Raw genomic sequence first — 15,870 nt, 5'->3', positions numbered from 1 at the left:
GCATAGCACTTTGGTACAGATTGTATGCAGGATACTTTTTGACGTATGGTACAATTTTGACCAATCTCCGTAGGGACTTCCCGGGCTACATGTATTTCGACTGTGAAAACATAATGTTGACATTTAATAGTCAAACTGGCCCAAATATGACTTTTAGCGAGTCATGGTACGGCATTTCTGAAATGTGTATCCATTCTCTTGCAACTAAAGTTCGTTTCAAGGCATCAATATCAGTAATCTGACTGCGGTTGCTGTTAATAACGGTGAGTTGTGCGATCTACTGATCACTTCGCATACAATTATTGAATGAAATTTTGAATATAATTAAAAAATATATTGCAAACATTAGTCCAGATAAACAATGAACAATTTTTTTATTACCAGATATGTTAATAATCGGATTAAATTGCGTTCTTCAGTTCGGATTTGTTGACTGGTATTTCCGGTGTTACCTGATCGCGGTGATCAGCTGATAATGTTTTCTGAGATGGGGGAAAACATCGTGTCATTTGAAAACTTGAGTTTATTAAAAATGTTAGTAAATTTTGGGAGCCATGCTTTACCACGTTATAACTGAGTGAGTGAGTGAGTGAGTGAGTGAGTGAGTGAGTGAGTTGGGTTTAACGCCGCTTTTCACAGTATTCCAGTTATATCGCGGCGTGTCAGCTTAATGTGGGAGGAAAGCCTGAAGTGATGCAGGTCTCAGACGTTTACCACTTCGGTGAAATCCACGAGCACGCGTATGGTGCTGACAAACCTAGAAACATAATCGGGGCGAACCGAGATTCGAAACCCACAATCAAAGGTTTCTGACATGCCCAAGTGGCGCAACTCTGCACAGTGAATCGCGGTGCCTTAGACGACTGGGCCACCCGTACCCCTTCTAGTTGTGGGCAAATTGGATATTATTACAAGTGGTATCTAACCCTGCACTCAGTAGGGTAGCTTAAAGTGCAAAGCTGGTCAAGCAAGGCTGAACAGCTGTCTTGAATGGGTTCTGACAGGGAGCTCCCCACGACAGCTAGATCCTATGGCAAGTAATATTACATTAAATACTGACTCGGTTTAATAAGGAATTACCTGATGTCTTGGCTCCAGGTTTGGGAGTTTTACAGGCCACACATTTGGTGTCTTCTGGCTTGTTCTGAATCATGCACATGTCACAGTCCCAACTTCCTGCGGACGACTTGAACATGGAGGACAGACTTGGCTGACCGGAACTCAGAGATCCAGTCCCTTTAGCAGAAACAGTTGAGATAACGTCATGCATGTGGACATTGTGTTAGTTCTGCTACAAGGATATGAGCCTTCGGACATTGACAAAGAATGACAACTTCTGCATTTGGATCTTATTTGATATCTGAGTGGCCAATGAGGTCACAAAACAATTTATTTGTTCTACAAATTTTGAAAAAAGAACGACTTTGACACATCAGAATACAAAAAGGCCATTTTGTTACATTTGATACATCTTATCAGCATTAGAAATAGGCAGTAGTCCTAAAGTCCTTCGTGCCCAATAGTTAAGGTATCATAAGGACTAGTAGAAATTGGCCTTTTTAAGGGTTTTGCTTATTGCTATCATAATAAGGACTAAAGGACTAAAACTGTTAGTGTCTTATGCTGCTTATCAGCAGAAGTAATAATAAGAGTTTGCCAATGACGTGGCTATATCACCCGCCCCTGTTGCAGAATTTATGACATAATTAAATCTAAACAAACCCTAACCTTTTTTAACCGAGGTGGAACTTGTCATGGAAATTGTAAAAAAAAAAGAGAAGAGTTTGGAACCTAAGTCCATCTTGTTGCCATGGAAACGTAAAAAATTAAAATTTCTAAGTAGCAAAAGGCACCAGTTCAGCATGTACTTGACAGACCTACAAAGTTTCATGAAAAAATATGGAACGGTTTCTGAGTTATGTTCCAGAAACGAAACGTGACGGGCGGATGGAGCCTGTTTCTATAACCATGATACGTTAACCATAACTAAATGCGAGTCAGGGCAGAGGCCCTCCACAGATGCAACCTGACATTCCTACCTGACGGAGGAGGGGGTTTCGGACCCGACCCTGGCTTGGACGTCCCACAGGCAACACATTTAGTTGCCTCAGGTTTATTCTGTACAAGACAGGTGTCGCAATCCCATTCCCCTGGCTTTTTACAGAACTTGGTCATAGGACTACTTGAAGGCGGAGTCTCACCTCCCTCTGCAACAAAGGAGCCATGGTTGTGATACCACCGATACTGTGGGGGACCAGCTGGGACACATCCTGAATGCACTCAGCCTATTATATAAGAGTGAGTGAGGTGGGTTTAACGCCGCTTTTAACAGTATTCCAGTTATATCGCGGCGCTTCAGCTTAATGTGGGAGGAAAGCCCGAAGTGATGCAGGTCTCAGACGTTTGCCACTTTCAATGAGTGAGTGAGTGAGTGAGTGAGTGAGTGAGTGAGTGAGTGAGTGAGTGAGTGAGTGAGTGAGTGAGTGAGTGAGTGAGTGAGTGAGTGAGTGAGAGTGTTTGAACCCATGTCGGGAATCGAACCCGGGTCTTCAGCGTGACGAGCGAACCCTTTAACCACTAGGCCACCCGACTGCCCCCACTTTCAATGAAACCCACGAGCTGACAAACCTAGAAACATAATCAGGGCGAACCGGGATTCGAACCCATAATCATAGGTTTCTGGCGTGCCCAAGGGACGCAACTCTGCACAGCGAATCTCAGCGCCTTAGACGACTGGGCCACCCGTGCCCCCTATTATATAAGACAGACGCCTATTATAACAAAGTCGCTGATTATAACATAGACACCTATGAAAAAATGAAATGGTGTAGTGTACTGTATGTTTAGATAATTACTTCAGAGCCTGAAATGAATCAATGATCATTTGGACATGATGATAGATGGGTGAAACAATGGACACCCATAACTGCTCTTGCTGCGCTGTAGGTAAAATGAATATTATTGTGCTTGCATTGAGATGCAGTATATTTCTTTTCTGCGTCCATTGAGATGCAGTATATTTTTTTTTGCGTCCATTCTTTAAATTTGTGCATACTGGACGTACATTTTTGTGTTGTGTAAAACCCTGCCTAATACATTTGCGAACTTTCATGGATAAAAGGAATGGTTTGCTGCCATTAAATAACCCAGATCCTAATTTGAACTTGTTGCCTTGGAAAAGCAAAAGATAATTATCATTATGGAATATCAGAGGCGCCAATACAGCATCTGCCTAATGTGTATACAAGGTTACTCTAAGACATTGGGAACGGTTTTAAGTTATGCTCTTGAAATGAACCCTAACCTCTTTTCAGCAAAAGAAAACATACAAAGAAAACATACAAAAAAAACACACCAAAGGGCCACAACTCTGAAAATGATTAAATCAAGATGGTGGTTTTCAAATGTCATAACAACTTACTCTTGCCTAGGATGTCCATGACACTCCCTTGCTTCAGGTTCAATGCAGGCTTAAACCCTGACGGTGAACTTGTATCATTGGAAGTTTTCCCTAGAATGTCCATAACACTGCCAGACTTCAACTGGCTTGCTTCTCCAGCAGACTTGGTACTATCTTTCCCAAGAACATCCATCACACTCCCTTGTTTCAGGTCACTGGAGGGCTTGAAGGCACCTCCGCCCAACACGTCCATCACACTCCCCTTCTTCAGACCTGCAGCAGGCTTAAAAGCCTGTCCACTGCTCATTGCTGTCTTCATGTTCATCCCAATACCTGCAATATTGACTTGCATGTAGTACATGTACAACATACGTGCATACTGAACATTTGCTCAAACCAAAATAGTCATCTTTAAAGGTGTGGTCCTTAGCAAATGTTGGGTAGTATATACATCAGACTAGCTACAGTGATTCCAGCATCAGATTGTGCATTTGCAGTGAAATCATTCCTCTCATATGAGGTGTCAGAGAGTATCATCATGTACTTGAATAACACCAGAACCAAATTTTTAAAAACCATCTGGACAGGTTTGATAACGATGAGTCCAGAAATGATCAGCATCAGATCGTGCATTTGCAATGAAATCATTCCTCTCATATGAAGTGTCAAGCGTGAGTGAGTGAATAAGTATGGTTTTCCGCCGCTTTCAGCAATATTCCAGCAATATCACGGCAGGGTACACCAGGAATGGGCTTCACACATTGTACCCAGGTCGGGAATCAAACCTGGGTCTTCGGCGTGACGAGCGAACCCTTTAACCACTAGGCTACCCGACCGCCCTTGAGGTGTCAGAGTGTATCATCATATACTGGACATGCACATGCAGGGATCTTAAATATCACAAACATCATCAGCAAATTTAAAAATCATCTGAGAGACAGGTTTGTTAAGGATCAGTCCAGGAAATGTTTCTTTTGTTTTGTTGTTTAACGCCGCACTCAGCAAGATTCCAGCTATATGACCAAGGTCTGTAAATAATCGAGTCTGGACCAGGCACTTTAGACACTCTAGTGATTGATATAATTGATAATTGGGATACGATGGCATGCATCAACCAAGTCAGCGAGCCTGACCACCCGATCCTGTTCGTCGCCTCTTATGACAAGCATAGTGGCCTTTTACGGCAAGAATGGGTTGCTGAAGACCTATTCTACTCCGGATTTTCACAGGTCTGGTGGACCTTAGCAGATGTTAAGTAGTTTATACATCTGGCTAGCTACAGTGATTCCAGCATCAGATTGTGCATTTGCAGTGAAATCATTCCTCTCATATGAGGTGTCAGAGAGTATCATCATGTACTGGAATAAGACTGCAGGGATCTAAAATATCACAAACATCATAACCAAATTTAAAAAACATCTGGACAGGTTTGATAACGATGAGTCCAGAAAATGATCTGAACTAAAACCCTAGAAAGAGTAGTGCTGTTTTGTGCTGCAGTCAGCAATGTTCAGTTATTTCATGGAGGCCTGTGAATAGTTGAGTCTAAGGCAGCCACACTAGTGGAAGATAGCATGAGCATCACTCAAGTCAGGTTACAAGGACATCCTAGTGATCACTGTGATATGATCCTATCAAAGCATTGTCACAGTATCTCAGGACTTTTGTCTATGAATGATTGTGTAAGCCACACATAAGCAGCAGCATAATAGCAAAGACTCCTAGCATAGCCTTCACACACTGTAAAACCTGTGTCGACCCAGGTTACAACTGGTTGGCTCGGGTGGTCAGGCTCGCTGACTTGGTTGATGCATGTCATCGTATCCTAATTGTGTGGATCAATGCTCATGATACCAATCACTGGATTGTCTGATCCAGACTCGATTATTAACAGATTGGCGTCATATACCTTGAATCCTACAAACAAACAAACAATCACCCACTGTTATGTGAGAGGAAAGTTTCAATATTCCTGTTGGATCACATGCCTGAGTTTCTGATCTTACCTCCATTTCCCAGCTTGCAGACAGGTGCAGTAACCGAGGAATTCATTAATGGTTTAAAAGCTGGTTGACTATCACCAATGGCTGTGAATGTAGATGACTTAGGCAAGGACTCTTTGTCAGTGACCTTGAGGGGGGAACTAAAGGTGAAGCCCTGTGAGACAAGGACAAGGAGTTGGTGGTAACATTATTCAAAAACACATGATCATATCTCACAAGTCTAACAGCCTTGCAACATCATATGGATTCTTTACATACAAACAGAAATGACAGCCTTTAATGGATATATTGATAAAAAAAATTATTATATTAATTAAAGCATTCATTCCTGCAAAGTTAACTTGCCTTTACATATCAAAACACTTAGGCCTTATAAGGAGTGAAATATATGAATGCTGACATGCATGGACAGTAGTGGGGTAACGATACATCGAACTATCGATTGATTGCGATTGCTTGTCTCACGATAGTACACTATCGATTGCAACTTGAAACAATCAAACTATTGGCGATAGTTTGTCTAACTATTGATAGTTTCAATAGTTAATTTGTTTGGTACATTTACTTTCTTAAAAAACATAGAAACAATTCCTATGATCATCTAACCTCTGTCGTGCTTTCGTTTGGATTGCACTACTTTGTCTGCTTGATTTAGAGTTATGTCCCTTAGCTACTCATCGCTAGGCAACATTGACAAGATGGTGGACGCCATATGTCAGTTTGATATTGTCGCCAATAAGGCAGGCAAATCGTGGGTATGGGACCATTTTGGCTTTGTCAAAACGCCGAACGAGATAGACAAGCAAAAAGTTAGTTGTAGAATCTGTCGGATAATTCTAAAGTATTCAGGAAATACTACTAATCTGACCGACCACTTGACAAGACGGCACCCAGATATTCGTCCACGTGAAAAAGGGGGATCCCGGTCTTCAGTCAGTGGTAGTAATCAGTGGTGGTAATCATTTGTGACTATTAAAAGCTCTCATATTGATACATCTGGTGAAATTTTGTATTAAAATGTTTTTGAGAGGTCAATTTGAACTTGTTTTCTTTTCATTTCTTGTTTTCTTTACAAATAGTATCAGAAAGTTATAATTATTTTGATGGTGTCAGTCAAAATGCTGAAATATATGCTGATAAAGCCTGCTATAATTGCAAGTGAAAACTATCGCAATAGTAGGGCCACTATCGCAATAGTATCACAATAAGCAAATAATCCAATCATCAATCATGTTTTTACAACAAACACCCTCCACAAGCTGTGCACGACCCTACCTCTGCCCTTTCAGAACTCGTCACTGCGGAAGGCCCACTCTTCTGTATCGGGGTTGAGAATGTGAACTTAAGGCTGGCAGCCTTGTCCTCGCTAGGTAGGGACACAGTTTTCCCTTTCTTCGACATGCCTGGTGTAGGCTTGAAGTTGAATGCAGGCATACTCATCACAGGCAGAGTGAAGTCTGTCTTGAGGGGAGGAGGAGGCTCCACCTGCAACAAGCATATACTTGGATTACACCACTTTCAGGTGATCCTCATCTACTGTTACATCCCTAGTGTTTGCGTTTACAGCATCCTATATACAAAAACATGCACTGAAAAAAATTGGACGAAAAAAGGAAACCTACATGTGTCCCCTTTCATTTTACTCATAGTGAGTGAGAGAGTTTGGTTTTACGCCGCTTTTAGCAATATTCCAGCAATATCACGGCGAGGACACCAGAAATGGGCTTCACACATTATACCCATGTCAGGATTCAAACCCGGGTCTTCGGCGTGACCAGCGAACTCTTAAACCACTAGGCTACCCGACCGCCCCTCATTTTACTCATAACTTATCGTTGCTTTGTTTCGAGTTTCACATGAAAACAGACACTTAATTTGTGCTTGGAATGGCTTAAAATACACTATTTTAGGCCTACATTTGAAAAAATTCTATGTGGTGGCATGCACCCAAACCCCCTTAGACAGCTGAGTGCCTGTGGTTTTTGAGGCTAACACATCCAAGGGGACCCCATTATGTTGGAAACCAATGCAAACACTGCATCCTATACTACTCAACTGTCGATAGGGATAGCTGATAGTCATACAAGTTACATTCAGAATACTCAGCAGAATTTCCTTGTAGGTGAGGTGAGGTGAGGTGAGGTGAGGTGAGGTGAGGTGAGGTGAGGTGAAATTGGGTTTAACATTGCGTCCAAGATTATTGCACTTATATAGTGACGTGCATGTACGTGTGTATGTTTGTGTGGCTGATTGTACTAGTCCAGACTGATGCCGATTTATAGTGCAAACCCACTGAGATACCATGCCGCAGTTTAACGTGAATACCCCACTCAGACACAGTATACAGACTCCTTGCCGACCAGTCCTTGTTTTAGCCCCTTAATGCCGAGCGCCAGACAGGGTAACAACAAGTACCATCTTTTAACGTCTTTTGGTATGATGCGGCGGGGGATCGAACCCGGACCTTCCGCACTCCAGGCAGATGCTCAACCTCTAGACCAGGGAGGCGGTCGAATTTCCTTGTAAGTGGAAAGGTGTGACCAACACTGGTCTAAACTTATCATGGTGGTATAGCAATTAGACAAGAACTGTGGCAGTATTGATTTAGCCTTATCATGCATATAAATCAATCTTATTAAAATCAGTGGACCAACCAATGGAATGACTGACAAGAAGTCGACATTGGCCAATCAGAAGGCAGCTTTCTTGTGCTTTACAAAACATATTTTGACTAATTCTTGATTAAAAAATTTAAACCTGAACAAAAGAACATGCTGGAATGGCTAATAGATGGTCTAGATTGTATGGATTCAGTCGTTAATCCTGTTACTATCGTTCGGAATGCCCCGTGTTAAAGTTTTCGAGCTTGCATTATTAGAAATCACATTCTGACTGTCACTTTCATGATCTGGTAAGCGACGCTCTGATTGGTCGGATGAAAGGTCGTACTGATGTGACCCCTAATAGGATGTCCTCCGATCTTTGTTCAGCGGTAGCAAGAACTAAGATTTGGTTTTAATGAGATTGGCGTATAAATGAGCCTGTTTACACGTGAGTGTTGATCTTGTGTGAAAATGCAAATGAGGACCCAACCAGTGTCTTCAAAACTCCACTTGGCTGCCCTCTCAAGATTCACAAGTATGTTAAACATCCAGTGTCAGAATTTTGTGCAATGAAATCACTGTTTCATACGAGGTGTCAGACAATATCATCATACACTGGATGTATAACAAAATGGGTTGAACTAAGACAGAATCATATGTTCCAGAAATACTTGTAAAGAACTCAAATTATGCCTAAATTTACTTCATACGTAATTTAAGTTGTCTCACAAATATTTTAGGTGTAGTGTGCGTGCAAGCTACCATGGTGCCCTGACATCAACTACCTGACAATAAACAAGACAAATCCTTTGTGTCCTATCATAGTGAGTGAGTGAGTGAGTGAGTTGGGTTTAACGCCGCTTTTAACAGTATTCCAGTTATATCGCGGCGTGTCAGCTTAATGTGGGAGGAAAGCCCGAAGTGATGCAGGTCTCAGACGTTTACCACTTCGGTGAAACCCACGAGCACGGGTATGGTGCTGACAAACATAGAAACATAATTGGGGCGAACAAGGAACAAACCCACAATCATAGGTTTCTGGCGTGCCCAAGGGACAAAACTCTGCACAGCGAATCGCGGCGCCTTGGATGACTGGGCCACCCGTGCCCCGTCCTATCATAGAGTGATTCTAGATGAGTGCCGTTTTGAACAGGACTTCAGTTATTTCACGGCTGTAATGGTATAAGGCCTGAATTTATGCAAGTCTTAGATGAAACCCACTGGCAAGGTGCTGACTTTGAACCAGTCATAGTTGACTGTCAAGTCTAAAGGTCATAACTCTTCACAGTAAATTCCCATGCCCCAAACTCATTCTTGAAACACTCAGCTAAAGGTTTAAATGAACAGTGTGCCTCTCAAGCACATCAGAGACAGAGAAGAATGAAATCTTTACAAAGTGTTACTTATTCCCAATAAAATATTAGGCTGCTGGCAAATACAAGATTACAAAAATTGTTGCCTGGAAAATTAATTTTATTTATATATTAGCTTGACGCTCAACATGCTCAAAGGACTTATTAATTTTGCTTCATTCATCCAGTGTCAGAAGTTTGTGCAATAAAATCAGTATATCTCATACGAGGTGTCAGACAGAATCATCATACACAGGATGGGAAGAAGCTGGGCACGCACGATGAGGACAGTGATTACTGATCCTGCTTTGGTCCTCATTACACTCGCTGACTTGGTTGATACATGTCATCGATCCCAATTTGCTTGGATCGATGTTCATGATGTCAATCACTGGATTGTCTGGTCCAGACTCGATTATTTACAGCCCGTCGTCATATAGCTGGAATATTGCTGAGTGAGGCGTTAAACATCAAACCAACCAACCTAATTACACTCAGGCCTAATTGGCCTCCATGTCTCTTAAATACCTTGAGTGAGTGAGTGAGTGAGTGAGTGAGTGAGTGAGTGAGTGAGTGAGTGAGTGAGTGAGTGAGTGAGTGAGTGAGTGAGTGAGGTTTTACGCCACTCTTAGCAATATTCCAGAACTATCACAGCAGGGAACACCAGAAAAGGACTTCATACATTGTACCCATGTTGGGAATCGAACAAGGGTCTTCGGTGAAACAGACTAACGCTTTAACCACTAGGCTTCCCGTCTGCCCGAAAATGAACTCTAGGTTGCCTCTGAGAACTTCCCTGACCAAATATTGCACAGAATGCATGTAACATATGCCTGCCTCATACCAACCACACAACCAACATCTGACACATGTGACCTCACATAACCAAATTCCCCAAATTAATATGATTTATTAATCCAGTATCAGAATTTTGTGCAATGAAATCACTTTATCTCATACGAGGTGTCAGACAATATCATCATCTACTGGACAAAATTCAAAAGAGCTGATTCCAGCAAGAATAAACTAATATGTTTAATTTTTTATATACAAACAGTTTAAACTGTCAATTTTGGTCAAAGTATAACTCAAGACATCTGTCAAAACTTCCTATTTTTAGCTGTATTTTATTAAACATCCCAATTGATGTTTTTGTTGATGGAAATGTATTCCAGGCTCCAGTCTACTTATTCACATCATCCTCAATACTCAATTATTCTTAAAACTTAGGGAACTGTTTAGTCCTCACTCAGCAATATTCCAGCTGTATGACGGCGGTCTGTAAATAATCGAGTCTGGACTAGACAATCCAGTGAAGACATCATGAGCATCGATCTACGCAATTGGGATACGATGACATACATCAACCAAGTCAGCAGGCCTGACCTCCTGATCTCGTTTGTCGCCTCTTACTGGGTTGCTGATACCTATTCTAACCCTGGTCTTCGTGGGTATTAGATAAATGTACCGATTGCATAAATGCACAATTTAGAAAAATCTATGATCATGGCCTTATTCAACAACCATGTATGAGTGAGTGAGTGAGTGAGGTGGGTTTTACGCCGCTTTTAACAGTATTCCAGTTATATTGTGGCGAGTCAGCTTAATGTGGAAGGAAAGCCCGAAGTGATGCAGGTCTCGGACGTTTACCACTTCGGTGAAAACCACGAGCACAGGAATGGTGTTGACAAACCTAGAAACATAATCTGGGCGAACCCACAATCATAGGTTTCTGGCGTGCCCAAGGGACACCACTCTGCACAGCGAATTGCGGCGCCTTTAGACGACTGGGCCACCCGTGCCCCCCAACCATGTATGAATTCACAAGGGTCTGTAAGTATGGCATACAATACATAATACAGCATCATTTGCGTCATCGCAGGGTTCTGTCACCAGATTCTCTTAACATATAAATGGAAATGCTGGTCTCGTCAACATCAAAGATGTTGAGATTGTTTTAAGAGGCTCATGTGACGTTGAATATGGTTGAAAAAGAATATAGTTAAAGCCATTTCAACTTGCCCTCAGTCACATGTTCAATGTTCATGGGGCAAGATCATGTCATTCATCCAGTGTCAGAATTTTGTGCAATGAAATCACTTTCTCTCATACGAGGTGTCAGACAATATCATCATATACTGGATAAAATGACTATATATTCATGGGCCCTGTTCCACAAAGCAATCGTAGCACTAAGACAGTCGTAAGTCTAAGTTAAAGTAGGGGGGTATTGAACATCTTAGTGCTACGATGGCTTTGTGGAACATGGCCCAGAGCTAGAACAAATTTTGAAAAATATATATCTAACTTCAAATGAGACCTCAATGGAACCTATCAAGAATGTAACAGGTATTACATGAGAAGGGAGGTAACTGATGTGCTCGCTCTATTGGTTCATACAGTGACAGGAAACAAAGCATATAAATTAATATTACCATATTCAACATAATAAGCGCCCAGGGCGCTCTCAAAATTAGAAATATGGGGTTCTTATTGGAATATAATATCAGTGAAAAAAAAAACAGTTGAAAGATTGTAAATTTCGTGGTTTATGCTGACAGCCTGAAATGTTTATGTACAACAGATATATTTTTCCAGAATTTAATTGCCCATAACTAAGGGTGCATATAACACACGAGTGCGTATTATATGCGAATAAATAAGTCTTGTGTATATTGATCAAGCGGAAGGTTTGTTAATTGGGATTGTTTACTAGCCAATATATTAGCAAATATCTCCGTGGGGGCTTATTAGAGCGGGGCGCTAATTACGTCAAATACGGTACTTGCATTGACTGGCAAGATTTGTTTACTTGTTCCTAGTATATTCCACCACATAGCACACAACTGAGAAGGTTGAAGCCATGATGTACTTACCTCTTCCTCCTCGTCTTCTCCTGCTCTCCGTCTCGCGGAGGAACGATAACTCTTTTCCCGCATCATCTTGCCCCCTTTCCCCCCTCCGCCTCCAGGTCGGTCATCTATCACAACTGGCTCATCTTCATGACTGGAAAAAAGGCAGTGATCATTGAAACCAACATTCAGTAATACACTACTCCACTTATGGAAACCTTGATCCCTCCATGACACCACACACAACTTCTTCCCTTGTCATGTGTACATGTAAATAGAAGGACATTTCGGATTTTACTCATCAAGTTCAGATGTATAATATCTACACCATCTACTTGGTCCTGTTTCATTTGATTTGTCTGTTTGTTCTTTAACACCGCGCTCAGCAATATTCCAGCTGTATGACGGCGATCTGTAAATAATGGAGTCTGGACCTGACAATCCAGTGATTGAAATCAGGAGCGTCGTTCCACGCAATTGAGATACAATGACATGCATCAACCAAGTCAGCGAGCCTGACCACCCGATCCAATTTGTCGCCTCTTAAGACAAGCATAGTGGCCTCTTACTGCAAGCATGGGTTGGCTGAAGACCTATTCTATCTTCACTGGTCTTTTCATTTTAAAACATTTGAAACATAAATTTCAAGTAGTATAATCATCTCTTGGAAAACTGGTAGCCAATTAAATATGATGACAACAATAGATGTCAATTAACACCTACATCACAGCAACCTGCAAATGATCCCAGACTAAACCTGGCATAAGAAACCCCAAACTTGGTTTACCAATGAATATGGAATTATGTCTGCTTGAATTGTTAATTAGTAACCTCTAAATAACATTCAAAATACTTCGAAAAAAACCGAGACTAACTGCATGGATTTATCTAGGCCTGCTCAGAGGCAGGTATTTGGCCTGAAGTCTACAGCAGACGTCAGTAAAAAATTCTCAAATTGGAAAAAAAAATCCCCCTTTTCATGTTATACAGTTATAACTCATGTAATGGCCTTGCAGAGGTGACTTGTATTTCACAAACCAATAGGAGGAAGGATCTTTAATGACAAGGACCTTCCTAGCTAAGTCCCTGACCTAACCAATCTCATTAAAATCTGAGGACATCCCATTACGGGTCACATCAGACCGACCTTTCGCGAACTCTGACCGACCAATGGAATTACTGACAAGAAGTTGACATTAGCCAATCAGAATTACAGCACTTATTTCAAATTGGCGACTACGCTTCGAAACATATGTTGACAAATTCTCACTTAAAAATTTGAAACCTGAAATGAAATGGTCTAGATTGTATAGATTCAGTCGTTAAGCCCGTAACTATAAATGACCCGTTTTAAAGTTTTCGAGGCTGCATGATTGGAAGTCACATTCCGACTGTCACTTTCATGATCTGGTAAGCGACGTTCTGATTGGTCGGATGAAAGGTCGTTCTGACGGAACCCTAATGGGATGTCCTCAGATCTTTGTTTGGCCGAGCGAGAATTAAGATCTGATTTTGATGAGATTGCTGACCTAACATGACACTGGTAACTTGAGACAAGTCACTGACCTGCTGTCCTCGTCTTCTTCACCACTGTCCTGGTCGCGGTTCTTTCTCTTGGGTTCCGGTATCCGTGACGATGTCGGTGTGGAGGATAGGAGCTTCTGGCGATTCTTGGATATAGACGCGATGGAAGGAGTCTTCAGCTGACTTGTAGGGGGGCCCTTCGGAACCTGACAACAAGCAGAAGACTGGTGAGTAAAATATACAACAAAGTACAACAAAGCATGCACTGTAGGAAACATAATTAGGTCAATGTTGTATCCACATCACCATCAACAGATACAGATACATATAGCCAAGGGACACAACTCTGCACAAGTTGTTGAACCTTTGATCACGAGGCAAACTGTGCCAAAGATTAATAATTGAACTTCATGAATCAAACTTACGGAAACTCACAAAATATCAGGATAGAATCAGATAGGCTCACATAAACACTATCAGGGTTTAATTGTTTTGCTTATTAGGAAAAATTAGTGACATTTCCTCAACTACCACTTTTACCATGAAGTGAGTGAGTGAGGCTGTGCTATGCAAAAGTTTAGCTTAAATAATAGTGAGTGAGCGAGTGAGTGAGTATGGTTTTAACCAACCATTAGAATATTTCAGCAATATCACGGTGGGGGACACCAGAAATGGGCTTCACACATTGTACCCATGTTGGGAATCGAACCCAGGTCTTCGACGTGACGAGCGAACGCTTTAACCACAAGACTATCTCACCACCCCCTTTACCATTAAGTAAATGTAACTGTAGCAGATCAGTTTGGTGGACTAGTAAAATAAACATTAATTTCTAACCCTGATGAAGGATGCAGCAGACAACAATATATTAGAAATATGGTCCATCAGTTATCCAACAGTTCTACAATACAACAAGCATGAAATATTCATATCCCCCGCCAATACCGCCATTTTCAGTCTAAGTAAAAGTCGTTGCCATGGAAACTCGAAACATAAATTGTTTAAAAATCTCAAACTATCAAAAGGCACCAGTTCACTACTAGACTTATCTATGTGCCAAGTTTGGTTAAAATATCTCTCATAGTTTTAGAGTTCTGCTCCGGAAATGAAACGTGAAAGAAAGCCGGCAGCCATTCCTATATCCCCCTTCCACTTCGTGGCAGTAAGAAGGGTACACCTCCCTGTGGCAGCCTACTATCAAAGTGTACTTACATCGAGTGACCTCCTGGTTGCTCCAACACCAGTGAGTGGACGTGAGGTTCGCCTTCTGTAACTGCCAGGCTGAAACCACAGACAGAGTATACAGGCTTGTTACAACATACCTAAGCAAATCTTAACTGGCAGTCATGTTTCGAATGAGTATGTAGTTTCTCAAGTTTTGTCAAGTGTTGGGTTGGTTGGTTTGTTGTTTAACGCCACACTCAGCAATATTACAGCTATATGACGACGGTCTGTAAATAATCGAGTCTGGACCAGACAATCCAGTGATTGATATCATGAGCATCGATCCACGCAATTGGGATCGATGCATGCATCAACCAAGTCAGCGAGCCTGACCACCCGATCCTGTTCGTCGCCTTTTACGTCAAGCATAGTCACCTTTTACTTCAAGTGTTGGGAAAGCATGCAAAAAAAATTCTGATCTTAGAACCTCATATCAAATATCAAAATAAACTTAATACACTAAGTTTATAACGAACACGCTTATAACGAGCTGGCGGATATAGCAAATTGTTTTGTTTTTTGTCCCGCCCATTTGCTGTATATATAACGAACTACAGTTATAACGAACTAAAATAAGCGTCCCTTTGAGTTCGTTATAACCATAGTTTACTGTAATTGAGTGTATTCTTAGTTATGGCAGTTCTCACAAATGAACCCTGCCTCACAGAATCCTGCTGCAGCATGTGCTTCATGCTGTTGTACAATTAATAAAAGTTTTCAACTAGTGTTGAATGTAAACAACTCATTTTCAATACACATCGGACAGTTTTCACATTTAGATCCTTGGTAACAGCACGTTACATTACCATACAAAGAGTCACATGTCATGCAAGCGATTCACTTTCAGTTGTTACTCAACCATGCCCTTTCTTATCTTTTCACTGTGCAACAGTTATAATTGTGGGAATATGT

The 15,870-nt window shown here is 41.4% G+C and overlaps 1 protein-coding gene across 3 annotated transcripts in view; it reads right to left on the bottom strand.

Moving 5' to 3' along the window:
- LOC124149402 (nuclear pore complex protein Nup153-like) overlaps positions 1 to 15,870 on the bottom strand; it is a 48,482-nt gene that overhangs the window by 19,165 nt on the left and 13,447 nt on the right. For 2 of the 3 annotated variants that reach the window (XM_046520949.2, XM_046520950.2), the window contains exons 9-16: positions 14,947 to 15,015; positions 13,777 to 13,940; positions 12,235 to 12,364; positions 6,679 to 6,888; positions 5,407 to 5,557; positions 3,422 to 3,733; positions 2,040 to 2,207; positions 1,081 to 1,236 (exon numbers count right to left, since the gene is read on the bottom strand). In XM_046520949.2, coding sequence (XP_046376905.2) covers positions 1,081 to 1,236; positions 2,040 to 2,207; positions 3,422 to 3,733; positions 5,407 to 5,557; positions 6,679 to 6,888; positions 12,235 to 12,364; positions 13,777 to 13,940; positions 14,947 to 15,015 — 1,360 coding nt within the window. The remainder of the gene's footprint in view (positions 1 to 1,080; positions 1,237 to 2,039; positions 2,208 to 3,421; positions 3,734 to 5,406; positions 5,558 to 6,678; positions 6,889 to 12,234; positions 12,365 to 13,776; positions 13,941 to 14,946; positions 15,016 to 15,870) is intronic. The other variant, XM_046520951.2, reaches the window with a different exon arrangement.

Source organism: Haliotis rufescens, unplaced genomic scaffold, assembly GCF_023055435.1.
Source record: "Haliotis rufescens isolate VD_foot unplaced genomic scaffold, xgHalRufe1.0.p SCAF_2, whole genome shotgun sequence".
Lineage (NCBI taxonomy): Eukaryota > Metazoa > Mollusca > Gastropoda > Lepetellida > Haliotidae > Haliotis > Haliotis rufescens.
This window is presented reverse-complemented; position numbering and strand designations above follow the sequence as displayed.